At 40.8% G+C, this 21431-nt stretch overlaps 1 protein-coding gene across 2 annotated transcripts in view; it reads right to left on the bottom strand.

Moving 5' to 3' along the window:
- SH3RF1 (SH3 domain containing ring finger 1) overlaps positions 1-19058 on the bottom strand; it is a 96223-nt gene extending 77165 nt beyond the window's left edge. The window contains exons 1-2 of one of the 2 annotated variants that reach the window (XM_072862733.1): positions 18882-19058; positions 16880-17365 (exon numbers count right to left, since the gene is read on the bottom strand). In XM_072862733.1, the coding sequence (XP_072718834.1) occupies positions 16880-17263 (384 nt within the window). In that variant the 5' untranslated portion in view covers positions 17264-17365; positions 18882-19058. Of the gene's footprint in view, positions 1-16879; positions 17366-18515; positions 18790-18881 lie in introns of those variants that run through there. The other variant, XM_072862734.1, reaches the window with a different exon arrangement.
- Positions 19059-21431: the final 2373 nt, after the last annotated feature.

Here is a 21431-nt window from a genome sequence, read left to right as displayed (position 1 = left end):
GCACAGAGTAAATGAAGAATGTGGAAAGAGAACAAAGGGATGATTTCTATGCACCAGCAGTTCAGCTTTCTAGTGCCAACATTTTATATAGCACATTACAGTCACTTTTATGCCCTCATCTGCATGCGTCAAGTCGAACAGTTAGTCTTCACCTAGAGCCATAATATGAGTATGTACTTGTAATTCTCAATAATACTACATTTGTACGGCCTCAGTTGTTCTCTCCCCTTGGAGGTAGAAGACTGTGGTTCTATTTTGATTTTTTAAAAAAGGAAACAAAGGCATATTACACTGCTCAGTGATTCTTTTTAAATACAGATTCACTACTCAGGCTTTCAAACACTTTGTGCTGTAACATAAAGCACACAAAATTTAATAATTTTTTCTATCACCTAGAAAGAACATACCTGACACTAATTTCTTATTAAGAGAAGAATATTGAATCAGAAAAAGTGAAAGGCTAGATACAATGTGCAAGGTCATATGAACAACTGAAGTCCACATACATCTCAATGCAATTTGCTGGTTATTATTATTTTTAAGGGAGTAACACTACACTGAAATTACTATTTTTGTTATTTTTTCTTCAAATTCAATAGCAGACATATAATCCCCACAAGATCATAGAGATCCAGCTAACCTGAAATGTAATATTAAAAGTTATGTATGCTTTTAAAGCTGTTTTTAAAAGCAATTTAACTTGTGAAAAAAACTTAATTTATGCTTTGATAAATATTAGTTTCTTTCAAAACAATAATGCTCCAACATCTGAAAGTTTATCCCAAGAGAGACTATTTTCTCATTAAAAACAGAAGTCAGAAACGAACTACTTTCTCCTAAATTAATCTCATCTTTATGTTACAGAGGAAAATGAGAAGAGAAATATCACACCTAAGCCAACACAAACAACAAATGTTATGTTCCCCATCTGATAGTCAAAAAATAGAGGAAAACCACACTTCAAATCATACTTAAATTTTGTGCTTTCTAGACAAAATATACAATCAGAAATATTTTATCTCACCAAATAATTGACTGGGGACACAAACAAGGAGATTAAGAAAAAAACAAAAAGGTGCTATTTCCATAAAAAGTGTCATTAGTACCTGCAATACATGATCCAACATGACATGAGATCCAACCGCCAAACCACAGATGTCTCGGCATGGATTCCCCTTAACCTCTATTACAGCATTGAAGGGGACGGCAAAACAATTCTCTGGCCCAATGACCCAAGCACTCTCCTGGGATGTGGGAAGTTGGGTTTTAATCCTTTTTCCAGTGGATATTTCATTTTCACAGAGTGGAACAACTTCAGTTTTAGAAAGGGGGACAAAAGTCTACATGATTAAGCCACTACGATCACCAGTACCAGTCTTCACAGTATGTTAAATACTGAACCAAAGGCTGAATTACCTTAATTAAGGTGATTCACTTAAGGCAGATTTAATGCATACTGACAAAATGACAAAACAGAAAAAACATGGGACTTCTGTAGCCAATGCTATTTTTTCCAGTGTCTTTTGAAAACGTTGTGTGCAAAGACAAATAAAGACCAAAGAGATAAAATACAAAGTATTTGTTACCTCTTGATCTGAATGGATAGCCAACATTCGCAGGTCCTTGCTGACTTACCTCCATTAGAAAGACAAAATGATAATTCAAAATAGTATTTACCAAGAACATTCATAAAATCATGATTCTCCAAAAATAACATGACCAAGAAACAGCACCCACACACTTTCCAATTGTTAGTGCTACCAGCAAGCCCTGTGCCCTCTAGAGTGTTGTCTGTTGCCTTGATGGTTCATGCACAGCTCTGCTTCTTTTTTTCCTTCTTTTTAACCCTCTCTCAGAAAATCCATTTTTCTTCAGGCACTAACCAATGACCCAGCTCCAACATTTATGGTCAGTTTATCAGTCCTCATCGGGTAGTCTCCCCTGTTCCAGATTTATTATGCTGATCAGTGCCTTTAGCAGCAGCTTCTATTGCTTCAGCTACCCACAGGAACACTAAGACCAGTGTCCCTCTAATGAAGGATATCTACTGCACTTGTTGATTTTTACCAGATCTGTATTCATGGAAGCCATTAACACTCTTCTGTACTCCAACAGAATATTTTCCAATGTATATTTTAATAGCAAAGTTCAAAACTGCAATTTTATTTCTGTAGCTACAAGACCTTGAAAAATATAAACACAGTGAGTGTTTACATAAGACCACTTTGGACAGATTTCTTCCATTAAACTTAATGTGCTGAACAGAAGAAAGAAATCTGCAAAAAGAATTTTTTTTTTCCCAAACACAGCACAAATCAAATGCTATTTCATCCACTGAGTACCGCTACTAAGACATTCAGTTTCATTTATCCTAATAAAAATCAACTACCTTCTCCAAAAACAAAGCATAGTTTGGCATCTAATGGTATGTTCAGCCAAGACTTCAGTAATTGTAGTCTGCACCCACAACCAGAGCTCTGTGGTGCTGACAAAGCCCTGCCATTTGAATTCTGTTTGGTGCCGAGTTTGGTGCCTTTGTACAAAGCAATGGGTATTCCCTAAGTCAGAAAGCCACACTCTACCAAAAGTTTCATTGACTCTACCTCTTTCCCCAAAATGAAAGACGCAGAAAGAATGTGAATCTGAGGTTTTAAACACATTCATACATTCAAACCTAGAAAATTAGTGCGTAAATTGATTTTGGCTTATCTGAAATCTTACAAATTCTTACTAATGTTCTAGCTTTGAGAACCAGAGGTATTTGACTCCCCAAGAATTAGACACTGTTTCTAGGCAGATGTGGGGTCCTAACCTTACATTGTAAATAGCAGTTAGAAGAGAGCGTGCCATGATTTCCTAAACGAGACTGCAGCCAACGTCCAGATCTGAGGGTGTGGTTATATGTTTAAGCATGAAGAGGATTTCTCCAACATCATAAGGTATCTTACACAAACAAAACTTATGAATTCCTGGAGGCAATTATTTAACATTTGCTTGAAACACACGATTTGGAATACTTTGCTTTCCATTTACTCTAGGCGAGACTAACCAAGCCCAGCCATCGAATATGCTGTGGTTACTGCATACTGGGCTACAAGATTTTTCAAGCTGTAAGACTTGTCTGATTACAACGACTAAGTTAGTGCTTCTGTTTGATTCAGATAAACTACCTTGAACTTCAATCTGGCTATGTGCAACTGGTTTTCAATCTGACTATATCTAAGTGAAGCTGCACTGAAATCCCCTTGTAAGTAGATGAAAGATTTCACACACATGGATTTCTTCTGAGGACTGTGTCTCTGAATATTATAAATCCATACCCTTCCATTACTGCAAGTACAAAATTGGCTCTAAAGTATTTTTATTTCTTTTTTAAGCATTTCTAATCTAAACTCTTTATTTGTGAACTAAGCAGTACACTCCAGACAAAAATACACACCCACTCAGACAACCACAGCCTACAAAACCCAACAAGCAAGGGCATAAACTTCATCAACCAATCTATTAACTCTCGTAACTCCCATCATCAAAAAATAAGGAATTGTGTGGTATAGCCTAACTGCATGTACATTGCGGGCATTTCAAAAGCTCTGAAAGGACTAAAGATGCCACGTTACATAAAATTTTACTCAGCGAATGTTTTTAAAATGGCATTTGAGTTTGCATGTAAAATTCTGTGAGTGCTGCAGGAAAAAAAGGGCACAAACACTTCCTGACAGTTGTGCTGTTTTAACTCATACCCCCTTTTTTCTTGGATTCCTTTAGTGCAAACTCAGAAAATTTGAAACAAGAGTATTACACTAAAAAAAAAAGTCTCCCTATCAAATCGCTAGGTATGCAATTATGAATATTTCCTATTTAACTGCATCAGACATAGTATTTAATATTTTATTATTTTTAAAGGAATAAAACCACATAACCTTTGTACAGAGTGTGTAGAATAACCAGTTCCTCTTCTATGCCATTTAAAATAAAGTTTGACCTCTTTTATGCTGTTCCTTTTAAAAGTAGGGAGCTAGTAAAATAACAAATAGGGAAGCATAAAATGACATCAGCTCCCTGTTGCAAGCAACAAAATTCTGAATCGAATATATGAAAAAGTATGATTTCCTGACTAAACAGCATATACCCACAATAGGAGCTGAAGTTGGAAATAAGCTTTTATTGACCCTTACGTTTCTTTCTGGGTTCAGAGGTTTCAGTATGAGAAGATAAACATTTCTTGAAATTGTAAACTGCTTTAGGAATCTGTTTCCAGAAACAGCCCACTAGCTATTCTATTTCTCCACTAAAAAACCAATTCCACTTATTAGCAAAAGTAAAGATAAACACAAATCCTCCTTACTGAACAAAAATAATGTATTATGTGAAAACATAGTTCTAGAAAGATAGTTCTCCTTTTAACCGTATTACGAAAGGTGGGCTGCTCCAAGAGACTGAAAAGATACTGAAAATACTCCGTTATTTTGCTTGGAGAACCTGCCCCACAAAATTCATTCTTCTGATCTGTCATGACAAAATTCAAAAGAATGGTATGTAAGATTGTAGGTATGTAGCCATGCTCTGTAATGCCGGTAGGATGCTTACACCCTTATTTTCAGCTAATACTAACTGAAGGACTACACAAAAGACTGAGGAAACATGGAAGCAAGGTGAAAGAAAATGCTACCAAATCAGAATAGTCACAAATGCTCTTTTTTTTTTTATTATTCCTTCTTTGACAATCTTTTCCTATTTCCAAGCAATTCCTAGGACACTGGCCCACCTTTTCCTATATTCTTTCTGAGTTCACTGAATGGAAGATTTAAATTTGTAGCTTTATTGGTTCTAGAAGAACTATGAGAATAGTTTATTAGTAATAAAATTGACAGTTTTAGAATCCTGTGAAGAATCTCAAAATGCTTGAGAGATATGCCAGAAATAATCCTCACAGTCCTGAATAGGAAGTTCTTCAACCATTTTGGAACAGAAATATTCTAAACATCACATAGTACATGACACACTAGTTCAAAATAAACAATGATAAATCAAATACACAGTATTTTAAAATGGAAATACACACATACTGGAGGAAAATAGATGGCATGTGAGTCAACACACCTAATTCTTGTTCTCATCTCTTGTCTAGCCAACTCCTCCGTATCAACTTTTCTATTTTGATGCTCTCCAAAACCTTTCTCAAACATCAAGCTACCTCCTCAACTTGTTCCTCCAGCATGTCCTCCTCACCAGGTCTCCCAATTCAATTCCAGTGAGCAGAGAGTCATTTGCTCAATCCAATTTCCTCCTCCGTCATTTTTTATCCAATCTGTCTATTGCTGTGTTCCAAATCTACTACCATAGTTTGTCTTCTTTCAACATAATTCACTATCCCTCTGCTCCCTTATTACTTGACCTTTTGGGTCTTTATCACCCATCAGTATTGAAGTTTCTCTGCTTTTCAGTTATCCCCTCCTAGAGGCCTTCTCCCATCCTTTCAACAAGATGAGTGATTGCTTTCATGCCGCATACTCGCTGTGTGCTCAGCTCTTCTGCCGCCCTCTCCAAACACAAGGTCACCTTTGGCATCCCCTGGGCCTGGCTCGCACCCGACATCCACTTCCTCTGCTCCTACTCTGGTGCTGCATGAACATGTCTGGCAGGGATCCTCATGTTAGGCTGAATTCTTCCACTATAAACTGTTTTTTGTTTTCCTTCCTCCAGTTCCACTACCTCAGGAGCTCTGCTCAGGAGACAGACACAGCTTAAGTTCAACAGGGCTAGAATAGCCAAAACTGAACAGAAGTAATACACAGACTGCAGTGGTGGCCAATACCACATTATCTGCATTAATGTTTTTTAAATTCTGGTCCACAGACTACTGACTGCCTGAAAGATTTTCAAAGATAGCTTGTGAAACAACCACAAAGAAGCTTTTAATCTGCATATGCACAATGGCAAAGAAACAAACTGTTATTTTTATTTACCTCATTCTATATTTAAAATGTAACCTAATTTTATTGGGCTGTAAACCAGGAATTAATGCATTTTAAAAAAAAATCCTTTATTCCCCTCCCCCCGCAACAAAACAAAGTGATAATCCTTTCAACTTTTTCCTCAAGTTGTAGCTACTGTGGTAGTGTGTCTTATACTCAATGGAAGGTCAGATCTGCATTTCTCAACCTTTCAAAACCCAGTGTAGATATCAACACTTATTTCTGGAAGACCTATACGTCTTCTGAAAGATTATCTATTCATCTACTTATTGACTATCCCTGCCCTGCTTAGACCAAAGATCTAAGAGGATTACAGAACCTGGTGGCAAGGCTGAAGGCTTGTTAACTTAATAAGGCTGTGGATTTAAAACTGTGTTAAAATAAACAGGTTTTGAAAATGGCTTAACTCTGTTAGTGTGGATAAGATTTAAGAGTCTCCTCTCAGATCTTTATCTAGCTCATGAAAAAGACGACCATGTGAGATAGTAGGGCACTGGCATACACAAACAAGTGAAGGTCCATGAGATGTTGATTTTCTTGTAGCAAGCTCTCAGCTTCAGAATAAAAGCTTAATCTTTACTCAGAGGCACATTACCACAGCACACTGAATTCATCTTTACTAGATTTGTTTAAAATAAGCTTCTAGAACAGCTATGCCCTATATATGCCAACTCAGATCGTCATCTGATTATCTCTGAATACTTTTCATCTTAGCAGTTTTTAATCAGCCAGAAGTGCCTCATTCTTCCCCAATTTTTAATATAAATAAAACACAGACTATAACCTAAAGAATTAGGATAGCATGCTAATAAAGAATAATTGAAGAGACTTGTTTCAAATTATTCAGTATTGATCCTCTCACCCCTCTGTGCAAGTAAGACTACATTCCTTTTCTTGAGTTCAGCAGCTTGAAAGTCTGGTAGGAGTGAGTACTTTTGACTTTAACCAGAGCTTTTCAAAAGCTTGTCTTGTAAAATTGTGGTTCACACAAGATAAAACAGTGCTTCAGTTCTTTAAAAAGCTTTTAATGTACATGTATATTTTGAAAGTTTAGGTGTTGAGAAGAGGAAGTAGAGAAAGGTAATATGCACATCTTTCCTTTATAAAAAGGAGAGCAGAGTTACCTCATCTTACTGCAACACTAATGCCATAAAACAAAATCAGTTTTATTAACAAAGGAACGCTAAAGACTAAGGAGTGCTTCAGGTGTTATGAAGTCCAACAGGACACTCTCTGATGCCTGGTTTATCTTCTGTGCAACCCTGGCAGCACTCCTTTGCTTCAGAGAGGAGGAGAATGATATCTGTATTAATTTTTAAGCAACACTGAAATGCTTACCTTTGATCAAAATGCATTTATGATTAACAGCATACTTCCCAGCTAGAAACTGTAAAATTATACTTTGCACGTTTACAGAAAATAAAAATGGACAATCTGTATTCGACTCTGAAGAATCATGCCAACTTGGAAGACAGAAAGAACAGTTAAGCACCAGACCAGAGGTTTTAGTTCAATTAAAAAAAAAAAAATCCACACAAATTTACACCATATTTTAAAAATTATATGTGGAAGGTTGACCGCATCAGAACCATTTCAAACAAAATTACTGTGCGAGAGCAACAAGGCACATGCACGTGCACAAGAGAATCTGGTTCTCATTTTTAGGAGATCAGACACACTCTTGCAGGTTCTGTTTTTTTATGCTTGAGAGTTTAAGTGCTTATACTATAGGTGGTGGTGGCGGGGAATTAATCAAGGGCCAAATAAGACAGGAACAAAGATCTACACAAGAAATTATATTACTTAAAATTCTCAGGTGTTCATACCCTTATGCTGCAAAAACTTAACTTTGGATAACAAATCACATGCTTGAGTGCCACAACAAGTGTCAAATGAGTGTCACAGTCCTAAGCTTCTAAGGGTACAGGGATAAATGATTTCTGTGGTGGATTGCTCACATGCACCACACAGAGTTGATTTTCATGTACCTAGCAGGCTCCCATTCTGAGACATTTTGGCAACAGTGTCTATAAAAGAAACATGAAGAGTTGAGTTTGACTTCTGTGTTTCATTTTCCCCTCAACAGGAGAATCCAAACCTGTATGTTCCCAGAAAACACTGACTGACATTTTAAAGATATGCATATAAGCATCCTATGTCAAAGAATTGCAAATACTGGACTCAGTTTCTCTCTTTGGAGTGATTGTCCTTATCTCCAGAGCACCTTCCTGAGCCCCGACGATTTCCTGACATTTAAGAGCATGCAGAAGAGAAAACAGACTTAGCTGTTTGCCTCTGTGCTGACCAAGACCAGCTAGGGGCTTTGTGCCCAAACTGCATGGCAGCCCTGGCAATACCTACAGGATGAGAATAAATGAAAGCAGTTATTCAGGCACTGTCAGTACAGCAGGGCTCTAACTAGGACTAGCCCCACTGTGTAGTCTGACGATCAAACAGAGGACAGTGCTGCCATCTCCCCTTCTACACCCAGGAAAGATAAGAAATGCAGAAAAGAGCACTTGGATGCACAATTCTCCCACCTCAGGGGCACCCTCTTCCCAAAATTAATCCAGCTCACCTCAAAGCAGCCATTCTCAGTCTGTCCTGGTTTCGGCTGGGAGAGAGTTAATTTTCTTCCTGGTAGCTGGTATAGTGCTGTGCTTTGGATTTTTAGTATGAGAATAATATTAATAACACGCTGATGTTTTGGCTGTTGCTAAGCAGTGTTTACACTGGTCAAGGACTTTTTTTTTTTCTTTTCCTCAGCTCCCCATGCTCTGCCAGGTGCCCAAGAAATGGGAGGGGGCACAGCCAGGGTAGTTGATCCAAACTGACCAAAGGGCTATTCCATACCATATGATGTCATGCCCAGTAAATAAATTGGGGGAGTTGGCCGGGGGGTAGCGATCGCTGCTCAGGGACTGGCTGGGCATCGGTCGGCAGGTGGTGAGCGGTTGTATAATTTTTTTTTTTAATTATTATTATAATTTTTTTCCCCTTTTTTTCCCTCCCTTGGGTTTTGTTCCTCTCTCATTGTTTTCCTTCTCATTACAATTCATTATTATTATTATTATTATTTTGTTCCAATTATTAAACTGTTCTTATCTCAACCCACGAGTTTTCTTACTTTTGCTGTTCTGATTCTCTCCCCCATCCCACCGGGGGGGAGTGAGTGAGCGTCTGCATGGGGCTTAGCTGCTGGCTGGGGCTAAACCACGACACAGTCCAAAAAAAGCTGCTCTCCGAAAAGATTCTCATTTGGTGATGTGAAAGGAAAAGCAAAGAAGCTGATCTAGTGCAACTGACCCAAAAATCCACTGCTGATTTTCTGAGATGAGTTTTTCTGTCTACTAACAAAGAGACATCTGACAGGAATTGAGACGTAACAGATGCACGCTTTTTTTTCCTTGTGCACGCAAGGAAAACAAGGAAAAACATAACAAGGTAGGTATGTGTATGAACAGGGCTGACCAGATGATATTTCAGCTTTAACTACTGAGACACATGCTTGCCCACACTAGGGTGTGCATATAGGCAAAGATTTAAAGAAGAAAAAAAAAAAGAAACTTTCAAACCAAAGGAAGCTACACAATACAGTAACATTAACCTAAACTTTATGCTCTTCATTCATTTAGCAGATTTAGTCATAAATACCACAAGTGTGTCTGTCATCCAGATACTTCAACAGAACATTTTCTTTCTTATTGCTTATTTTATATTCCCTATGTCTGACACAGACAAGGACAAACTGGACACAAGAGGGAAGAAAAAGATATGTTTTCTTTTTCTTGGAAGTAGTACACTAAGATCAGAGGCAAGAGAACGTTTGAATAAAGGACAATGATGGAGCCAAAGAAAAGACCAAGGAAGGTGTTAAGCATGTCATAAGGAGAAGGCCAAATGCACTGCAAGGGGAAGTCCACCGAAAGAAAGACAAACAATTGCACATAACAAGTTTCCAGTTTTATTATCACAGCTGCAGTTTCAGGCTTGCTGTTTTCCGCAGTTCCGATCCATGCACTAAACACAGGGGTAAGAAGAGCAAGTACCATGTGAAAACCATTTCACTCAGGTAAAGGAGAGGGGAGGAGAAGGATTTCTAGCTGATCCCATCCCAATCAGCCCCTTCAGCTCTTCCTACCGTACAGGATGTCTATTAAGCCACTAAACAAGAGGTACCCATTGCAGAAAGCCAGACATTATGCATACAGAAACACAGCAATAGCACTACTGACTGACTGTTCTAACCAGACCCTGGACCACCTATGTAAAGCAATTTTATTGGTATTTGATTTCTGTGGTAATAAGAGAAAAATTACAAGATTTTTATTCTCTTAAAAAAAACCTGCTCCCCTTCACAAGACCATTAAAAGTAAGGGCTTTAGACTTCCTTTTTGTGCAGAAGTTTAAATTTTCTGAATGATCAAAGCTTTTTTGAGTAGAGCAATAACCTGTAACTCACTGGCCAAGTTAAAGTGGAGGAAAAAAAGACACCATTTTATTTCAGGTAGGCATTTTTAAACAAATCTACAGAAATGGAGGAATATTAAATTGGAAAATGAAGGTAAATAAAGACAGCCCCCCTCTTCCACCTGAAAACAAAGCATTCATACAACAGTATCTTCCACTAATACACAAATAAAAGGGTATCGGAAACAACATAAAAAGGGATTTAAGTATCACATTTAAATACTGTGGATTTGTTTTTTAGTTTATAAATCAACTTACTTCAAAACCTAATTATTTTCTAAATAAAGGGATTACACTAGTTTCACAGCTAGTATCAAGCAGATTAATGTTAGCTGGCAGGTTAAAGATTGCTATCAAGGTTCAAAGTATGGAATTAAATATTTCTGTACTACCAACACCATTCACATTAAATATTCTCTTTTTATTATTTTCAAAACACACTCAAATCTACACACCACTGTGCTAGTCGGATGCAGATTTCTCTAGCTGAAGAATGGAACACCACCTTCCACAGATTTTTTTAAGTGTCTGGCTTTTCCTTACTGAGGTATTTATGTGATTCCCTATTAAACATACAAACAAAATGAAATCCTTTTAACAATGTAACACTAGGGACTGGACCATCTTTGGTACAGGAAATGGATTATGAACAGCTCTCCAGTAATGTGGAAGTCAATAATTTAAAGAGTGAACAGCAGTACCTACTGACCTCAACTGAGACTGTGGACCCATTGTAAAACACCCTATAGATACATCCAAAATAAAAAAGTCAATCTCTGCCCTAGAGACTATACAGTTTAAATAGCGAGTCAAACAAAGGAAGTACTATCAGTCATATCTGCAGATGGGAAACAGAGGCACAAAGAGCTTTGAACGACTCTGTGCAAGGTCATAAAGGATGTCTGTGGCAGAGCCAGGAACTGAGCCCGGAAGCTCCCAATCCCAGCCTGATGCCTTTGGATACTGAGACAATTCTTCCTTTTGCTTATCCTCCCTTTCTTTACTTAATTACTTATCTCTGAGGGGAAACACATTAACACCATGAGAGACAGTCTATTTTCCTTTTATATTTACAATCTCCATCAAATTTTCTCTAGCTTAATGTAGGATACAAAAGTGTTACAAAGAAGTAATTGAAATTGTACAAGCAATTGTAAATGTAAATGTAAAAGCCGAATCTGGTATTTCAGAAAGCGTGAGAGGGAACAAAAGTGTGCATACATGATTTAGAGACTTCCCAAAATGTTTTCTAATGATCACTCCAGAATATAAATAGGCATCTATCTCCACATTCTCAAATTAAGATATTTTACATGTTAAAGTTGCACCTCGACACTCCTTACTTTTACAGGATGGAATAAATGCAGGAATGCATAATTAAAACTACACAGAGAACAGTAAAATACACTTTTGTTTCTTTTTTTTTTAATGAGGGGGAGAGCAGATTTTGTACAAATTTGTACAAACACAATCCTCAAAATCAGGTATCATCAAGTAATGACTCTCCAGACTACCACCACAAATACCAATCATGAAAATAACTGCATTAGCCACTGTTTCTTGCATATTTCTACAACCACTTTTTCCCCAAAGTGGCATACTTTACTATCTGATCTATTATCACAATGTGAGCCCCTTCTAAGAATACCTGACCAGCAGATGTTTACTGATATGACATTTCTGTGTACTGTTTTAGTCTGCTAACTCTTGTTCAGAGACAATTTAAACGTGTTCCAATCTACACCTGCTGCTATGCTTGGCAATCCCCATATTTATTTTCAATCCTTTAATAAAGTTATTGATCTATGAACGCACATTTTCAGTCCCATTGTTGTTTTCTAATCATTAGAAGTTTTCTTATGCAAGAAGTTTCGTTTGACAACTAAGTTCTGCCAGGATCTCAGAAGGCTAGTGAGTGCTGTGGCTACAACAGCAGCACTTGTTTCAGCTCCTATCAGGTTTTTGAATGCTGCTAAATAGTCAAACTGTGCAAGCTGCCACTCTGAGGTCTCTCCTCCAGAGTGGTTAGGATAAAAGAAAACTGATTGCTAACATCATGCATTGAGTCCAACACACAGAGAAGCCTGACCTGCTTAAGTCCTCACAGACCAGAAGGTGGCCCATCGTCCCTACTGCCCCAAGTTGTATGCCAAGCTCAACCACCACGGCTGGGGGAAGAGAACCTGGCTCCATTTGTTTTCCTTTTTGGCATTAAAGCTGCTTCAGCAGTTCCCAGACAAGCCTACTGGATCACAAATGACCGCTGCTGCAGCAGTATGGATGTGGGAATTTAAAATTTTACTGTTACTTTCGTGTGTTGCACAAGCATGAGAATGGATGTATGGGTTTACACTACAATGCAACACAGCTGAGCATTAGCAGAAACTCACGGAACAACCTCCTGTTTGTGGGTTTTTCTTTCCTCCTCATCTCAGATGTTAGTAGTTCTCAATAGAAAAACAAAGTTTTAGGAATGCACAGAGCAAGAATTTACGATGCAGTGAGAAAGCCCCCTTTAACACCTAAAGGAGCATCTTCTAGTAGCCTGTAATGTTCCTTTACCCTCTCATTTAATGAAGACTTCACCACAAGTGATATCCCCAGAGGTCTCTATCAGCTTTCCAGAATAAAAACAAGAAAAAAGGGAAAAGCTTTAGGACTTTCCCATTGTCTGCACAGTAATATTTCTCGGTAAGATTTCCTACTGACATAGAGTATAATATACTCAAATGACACCATCAATACTTATTCAGCATAAGCATCAACTCTATTAGGCACGGCCAACTTTTGAGCTATTCATGCTTTTCTTTTGAAAAGGGAGATCATTTGAATCCTTCGCTTATCTCTTCCTGCCTACACTTGGTCCAGAGAACAGCTGAAAACATTATTGAAAAATATTTTCAACAGTGATGAGATTTCAGACTACCTAGACAACTCTGCTCTAGGTTCTGCTGAGAAGACAGCCCTAACTTCAGACACTTGCACTACGAAGAAACTAGCAGGAGAACTGGTATGTCTTAGGCACATACAAATTCACAGGAAAAGTTCAAAGTGTATTATCTTAAATCTATCCTCTAGTAGAGAAATTAGAACAGGTCTTCAACATCTTTCAACTCATGCACACAGCTACAATTAAGACTCCTGCAGTAAGCATACCCTTGTAAAACTACCATAAGGAACTTAAGATAATACCTGTTTGACATACTTTGTGAAAATGACAAGATGAATAACATGAGCATAAATTTGAAATTAAGTACCCTAAAATTTTCATATGCTCTTTTGAAGGAAACAAGGCTCATGTGATCATGCAGTCCCTCAACAGCCCTCAATAACTTGCTCCTGATGACCAGTCGCAAGCAGGTTCAACAGAAGGCTGCAGTTCTTAAAGCTCTTCCAAGCTGTCAACCTAGATGAAGGTTTTAACTTTAAAAAAAAGAGAAAAGCATTGAATTAGGATCCACACCAGAGAGGAAGCTGCAGCATGAATGTAACTATTATTTGTTCTCCCAGGCAAGCTGGCTGCTCAGAACAGAAGAGCTGGGCAGTCAGCAAACAAAGTTTTCCATCAGGTACAGCAGTACACTGCCTTCGCCCAACCGGTACCCAGGGAAAGGCGCAGAAGGCTTTATGCATCAAAATAGCAGGGAACAGAAAGAGGTTAAGAACTTGCAGGGAAAAATTGCAGTTGTTACAGCGGTGAAAGATTATAGAGGTTACAGAAAGAAACAGGGTTATTGCAGCGGGGGAGATACAAGGCACAAGATTTGTTAATCCCCACCACCCACCCAGCTTCATTAGTTTTAAGACTCAAGGAACCATTTGTTTGTTTATTGCCTTATGTCACCACATCCATACAGAGAATGCAATATACATAGTACTGTGCAATAACAGGGCTGGCAGCTCCATAGTCATTGACACAGTTCAGGAAATCACGCTGCAGTACATGCTGTATTAACCTTTTCTAAAAATTATGGCATCCTCTGAAAGGCCATTTATGAGCTTAGTATTACTTCAGGGTACAAGCAGAATGTTTATGACTTGACAGCCTTCATCCACGTTCACTTCATTTAACATAACAGCAACTTTCATTTACTAGTTCCCCTTCAGCAAAATTAGTTTAGGAAATCTGACTCTGCCACTCATCTAGAAACAGATTTTCCTCTCCAGTTCCCAGAGCGGAACTGTATTTGCAACCATCTTGATGTTATAGTTAACAAAACAAATAGGACATTTACTTCAACACTGTCTATTAAATTGGCATTTTGGACTTTTTTTTAAAACTTTTGACTTTTTTTTAAAAAACACTTCATATAGAAAAAGGAAAAGTTCTTCTTATCTCCCCCTTCTTATCCCTCAGAGTTGGCTTGTGCTCTTAAAACTACTGCCTTCCTAGTAAAAAAGGCTCTGGACAAAGTGGACAAAAGATGAGAAGATCATTTTTCCCTGTCTCCCAAAGGAAAGAAGACACAAGAATGCCTGTGAAACCCCAGAAACAAAGATGTATTCAGACTTACTGTAAAATGTTGAGATCTGTCACTAATATACACTAAGTATCAGTTAATTGTATGAGGAATGCACATGGTCACAATTTTAATGGCACATGGTACAGCATAACTAATAAATTGAAGCAACATTCCATATGTTATCACTTTCTACTCTGTGCAACATCTGGAAATGCAAATGTTGCACAACAGGATATTACAGAACATTAAAAAAAAAAAGAGAGAGAATATTCCATATTCAAGTTATTTTTTCTAATAAGACTTTGAGAAACTCTGAAGTGCAGTCATTCAAATATGCAGTACACTGCTGCACCGGAAGCCTTTTTGGCGGAGAAGCAGTCTCCGAAAATACACAGTTATTTACAAAGGTCAACACAAAAATATATAAACAAGTTATATGGGTATTTTCCTTTGTTTTAAGTTGAAGAGCTTTTGCAAATACAAGGTATCATGGTAAACACCTTAAGGTTCTGGAGAAGACCAGACTGGTTTTGATACTGCTGAAGCTTCTTTGCAGTATTTTTTAAGGTTTACCTTCTGAAAGAAAAAAAAACCCAACCAAACAACAAAAGACCAAAACACATCACCTTCTCTTCTGCCTTACCAATTAATCTATATACAGAACAAAGCTCACTAACAGGAAGTGGCATGATAATTATTATTTTTGTATTCTAAAGTAAAGAACCTAATGAGAGTCTCTACCAAGCAGAGAAAACAATACAATCTAATGGAAGGACACCTGTATTTTAAATCCTCATGCAACCTTAAGAGGTGTATCTGAGATGTTTTAGAGAGATTCCAATCATGTAAGTACAACTGAGGACAAATCAGTGTAAGGCTTCTTTCATTGGGTAAGTCAACTAAATCATTCAGCTATGCTTTAAAATAAAGACTAGTCCTGCCAAATACATGTTTAAGCCCTCTCCTTGGAACTCCTTAAGACATTTCTTAAAAATAAAATAAACTTCACAAGAAGGAAACTACCTAAACCGTTCAGAAACTCCAAATGCGGAACTCTGAATACGCAAGCATCACAAAGTGAGCAGCAAGACCTTTCAGAGAAGCTGTTCTGCCTTGTCATTACATAAAACAGAGCAAGGTCAGTCATCTCATAAAATTATATTTCCCAATACAGGCTCTAGAATGGATAATCATAAATTAGGCTACTGAGTCTTGATTATAAGGTATGACAGAGTCTACAGGTTGCAGAGATCCTAGGAAGGAACAAGAATACAGACAGAAGGCAATGTCTTCCCATCACAGTACATAGATTTTCCAAATCACTTAGAAAAAATACCTTGAGGAAAAACTAATTAAAGGAGGGGTGAGGACTGACAGACCACAGTAATTCAAAGATTTCTTTTTAAAGGAAGAGAAGTAAAAATGTAGCTCCTTAGAAGCCAATGGCAAAACCTTCATTGACTTCAACGAGAACATAACTTCCCTGCTCATGTTTAACATTCATTATATCTAACTCATAGGAAATTTACCAATAGTTGGAATTATTACAGAAAGCGCAAGAGCCAAAATAAAATCTCTAATCTTGCAGTTGACAAACCAAGAAAAATTCCAAACGTTCTTCACAAGATATTTACCCTTAACAATTACTTGAGCTTTCCACATAAATTATCTTGTTTTATTTGACTTCCTTTTAGTATTTGAGATGCTTTTCTTCTCTTTACCTCAACAACTGAGAGTTTTAATAGGGAAGTATCGTTACTGGTATTTACATAACAGTTAAACCTATATTGATAAGAACACTGATGTGTTTTGCTAGAAATCAACAACAGTTCTCAAAAATACTGTATTTTCCCAGATTTACTATCTGACTGCCCTTATCCTGAAGCAGAGGCCATCAACCGTTTTGCAACAGTGCAGGAAAAGATACGATTGCAACAAAATACTGCCATCACATAGTGCCATAGTACTTACCCTAACAGGAGGGCTTCGTGCTTGCACCCTTTGCTGCTGTCCAACTTGGGAGCTCTGCAGGTCCTTTGATCCGCAATTAGCTACAGTGTTGAGGGGGACCCTTAAAGCATTTGTGCTACCAGTCCCACCAGTGCCGGGTTTTCGAGGCCTCTGTTTGATGCCATCCAGTAGTCTAACAAGCAGAATATTACTGGGAAGTTCGTCAACGCTGCAGTCCACTAAAGTCCTGCACTCTGGGCATCGAAGCTCATTTCGAGAGCTCACAATGCCCAGCAGACAGCGTTTACAAAACGTGTGTTGGCAAGGCAAGACTTTTGCGGAAGCATCAAGGCGTTCTAAGCAAACAGGACACTCCAACAGATCCAGCAAAGCTGATTCATCCATTTTCTTTGTATTATTTAACCAAAAAACAAATCCTTGCAGAATTTGTGTGTTTTGAGCACTCCAAGGATATCATGTTACATCCATTCCTCTTCTGACTGTGCTCTGAAATTTTTTGAGGGAAAAAGGCATTAATAAGCTGGAAAAAGAGTCAGCAAGACTATTTTATATGAAGATGTTCATACAAAGAGCAAAATAAGAGATCTCTAGACTAATTCAGTAGATATTTTCAATATATGAAAGAAACATCAAAATACCAATAAATAATAGCAATCTATATTATCTATTTAGTTAAAATATTATAACAAATGCTAACAGGCTTTTAAATTAAAGTCCCCATAAATTTTAATCTTCAGTGATTCTATTTTCTCAAATTATCCCAGAATGAAGAGCTATCCCCAGTATAGCATTATAATAAAGCTTACTCTTCATAGTTCTTGCTTAATACACCTGTATCTCTGAGCATTTATTTGAAACTAGCTTTTTTCACAACAAGAAGATAGTGAAGGTAACTACAACTGGGTCCAAAACAACAGAGCGTACACCAATAGGGCACAGCAAGGGGAATTACATTTAGGACTAAGCTAATAGCAGACTACATTTCTACCATTTCTGTGAAAAGTAACAGCAGCCCATTACGCACATCAGTCTGGATGTGCGCCTCTAGCTCACAGGGTTTTAAGCTTACCAGAGGCACTGACAAGAGGGTTCATTACAGTGCCGCCTTTAAGAAGCGCTTCAAAAACTATCGCGAAGTGATTTACAGCAGGAAGTGCTACTGCCATATCGTTAGGACAACACGAGTGCTGCGTATGCAGCCACAGAGGCAGAGGCAAGCCTTCAGCCAGCTTAAGTGCATGCAACGAGGCGCTGAAAAAAGGGAGGGAAAAAGATCCCACCACCGACTAGCCCCCTAAAAATTATCATGCTGCGGGAAGTCACATCAGCCTGCTCCGCAGGGGAGAAAATGGCTTGTTGAGCTCGGCAGTCCCCACCGCTACGCGCCCGCGTACTTGGCGCGGCAAGGCAGCCCCAGCCCCAGCCCGGGCCCGGGCCGCTGCCCCAGCGCTTCCCGCGGCGACACGGCGGGTGCCCGGCCGGCCGCGCAGCCCCGTCCTGCCCCTCGGGGGCTGCGAGGCCAGGCTCCGGGCGAAGTTGAGCGCCTCCACTCAGCCCCCGCCGCCGGCCTGCGGAAGCGGCTCGCTCGGCTCCCCGGGCGCCGGACGCGTGTCGAGGCGCTCCTCCCCGCACCTACCTGCTTTCGGGCTCCGCGTCCATACCAGCTCCTTTATTTATTTCTGTTTCCCCACTCCCCCCTTTAAAAGCGATTCGCAGGCAGGCAGACCCCGCGGCAGGCGGTCCGCACCCCTCCGCGGGCCCTCCGGGAAAAGGGGTGAGCGGGGCCGGCACCCCCAGGAGGTGCATCCCGGGGCGGGGGGAAGGAGGCGGGCGGGGGGCAGGTCCGGGGCGCAGGGCTGTCACCCCGCCCCACGGCGGTGGAGGGAAGGGGGGGGTTGGGCCTGCGGTCCCTCCGCCGCGCCGAGCCGCCCCTCAGGGGGCGCGGGAGGGTCCCCGGGGAGGCCAAGCACCGCCCCCCTCCCCGTCCCTCACCGACTCTCACCGTGTGGCGCCGCAGCGGGCCGGAGGGGCTGCGCCGCCCCCGCTTTGTTCCCGTGAGGAGCCGCCGCCGGCCCCACCGGTGCCTCTCCCGCCGCGGCAGCGCCGAGGCTCCCGTCCCCTCCCCGCCGCGCCGCGCAGGGCTGACGCGAGGGGCGGCACCGCCCCGCCCGGCACGGCACGGCACCGCCCCGCCGAGGGGTTCGCGTGGAGGGCGGCCCCCGACCCGGCCCGGGCCGCCTCCGACCCGGCCCGGGCCGCCTCCCCTCAGCGGCAGCACCTCCCCTCACGGGAGGGGGCGGGGCGCGGGGCCGGGCCGTGGCGGCCGCCCCTTCCTCCCCACCGCCCCCTCCTCCCCACCGCTCCCTCGCCAGGTGCCTCGGGGTGGCGGTTGGGGGCTTGCCGGGACGAGGCGCTCCCCGGCCGGTTTGTGAGGTGGGGGGGCCCGGCCAGGCACCTGGGGCTGTCGCCGCCAGCTTGGGGGCGGCGGCGGCGAAGGTGGGCGGGTGGTCGGAGGGCACCCCCGCGTTCTGTGGTAAATCAGGCCCGGGGTGCCGACCCGCGGCTGCCAGGCCCTACGGAAGGAGGAGCCGGGCGCCTCTGCGTCCGGAGAGCCAGAGTGCCCAGAGCTCTGCAGCGGCCCGGCCAAGGAAACGCTCCTCAGGCGGAGCGGGCTTGTGTGGGGCGAGGGGGCCTCTCCCGGCGGGGCACCCGGGCCTGTCCCCGGGCTGTACGCCCTCTGCTCCCGGCGCAAAGGGCGCAGCGTCTCGGTGGGAAGGGGTGAGGTCCGGGCGCGGGGGAGTCGCGGCGTTTCCCGCCTCTGGGCGGTGGTCAGACGCCGTGGCGGTGGGTACGGGCAGGGAAGGGAGGCAGGTGGGTGCCTTCTCACATCAAGTGCTGCCTTCGGGTGCGGCAGTGCTCCCTCAGGCCCTTGCAGACCACTCTGTGATAAGGTCGAACGCAGCATAAAGGATTAATCTCGGGTGTGCGTGCCTCTCGGGATGAAACAAAGTTATTTGTTAGTATTGCTCAATTAAATAATCAAGTGAGGTCAGAAACTGCCCCAAATTGGTGTGTGTCTGTCTTGACACATGCACCTGTGTTCAGGAGATAAAGTGATTGCTTTGGAGGTGTTTTATGTGAAATACTTCTCTACAGGACTGTGGGAATGAAGGAGGAAGTAAACCCTAAAGTATATACAAATTATCGTAAAAGAAAATGGAAAAAAGGAATTTAGAAAACATACTTTTTCAATCAGATGAGGCACCTTATCTATGGATGGTGAAAAAATTTAGGGAAATATTTAAGTTCCAGTTAATCATCTTGTCAGCTGCAACTCAAAAAGGAAGCAATCTGAAAGCTTCCTTCTTGTGCGTAGTTTTGAGCTATTCAAGTTTGTTGTCATTCTTACAGAGTTTTATGTGCATATAAAAAGCTTTTTTTTTTTTATGGGTTGTGTAGGTTTGTATAGCGTGGTAAGCTGATAGTGTGACAGGCTTTTCTGTCTTGCTTTCTGGATTTGTTAGCTTGGTTGTTTCCTATACGGTAATGATACTCTGTGATTATTAGGATTTCCAAATAAGTGCTCACACTGAATGCATCTCTAATTCTTATTTTTTTTTTAGTAGTAGTAGAAATATTGAAAGTGCTAAATACCTACAGTTCATTAAGAAATAAGGTTTCTTCCCCCATGAATTCTGGAGTTTAGGAAAACATACAGATGGGGTTCTGGTCTGTGTCTGTGCTTTCTAGGGAGTATCATAACGTAAATAGAAGAGAAGGGTATAAACATCTGATACTTAGGAATATTCCCATGTCTCATAGTATTCCTCTATCTTGCCGTTGTCAGTGCTGCCGCTACAGAAAGAAGGATAATCAGTACATTTAAAATAGGGACTTCTGAATCTAAACAGAAGTTAATCTCACAATTGGATTTCCCTTTTTGCCATAGCTTTTCCAAAAGATCTCAGCAAGGTTGCGTGGTAATAATTTGCCAGCCTTTCCAGTATAGTTTTGTAAGCAATGCAATTATTGTTGTCTAAACTTAGTTTGCTTCCTAAGGAATGTAAAATATCCATTAAAACTCTAGAGGAATTTACAATGCAGGTGGTGCACCAGGGAAGCAAGATGAAAGTTCAGGGAAGCAGGATAAAAAGATTAGCCCTTTTTCAGGGCTGGTCTTTGATAATGTTTTATGTAAAGTCTGTAAAATGCTAAATATATTGTGGGATACTAGCCAAAGCAGTAAACATTCTGAAGAGTATCAGATAAATATGTTACTTCCTGAGCAGCAGCAGTAGTTAATTTTCAAACAAATATAATCTGTGTAAAAAAACTGTGGGAGTGCGTGCTGATGTACGCCACTGCCCTCTTACGGGTGAAGTGTTTGACTTGGAGTGGCTGGAATAGTCTGACGCCAGGACTGAAAGGAACAGAATTGCTATTACACTGAAGTATTTATTCATTCTCACTTCCAGCCACAAGCAGGGAACACTTTGAACATTTTTACACGAGGAGACCTTCCTTCTTGAAACCATTCTGTTCTTATGTACAG

The sequence above is a fragment of the Ciconia boyciana genome, chromosome 5 (assembly GCF_034638445.1).
Source record: "Ciconia boyciana chromosome 5, ASM3463844v1, whole genome shotgun sequence".
Taxonomy (NCBI): Eukaryota; Metazoa; Chordata; class Aves; order Ciconiiformes; family Ciconiidae; genus Ciconia; species Ciconia boyciana.
The sequence above is the reverse complement of the archived record's forward strand: the minus strand, read 5'-3'. Positions and strand labels throughout refer to the sequence as shown.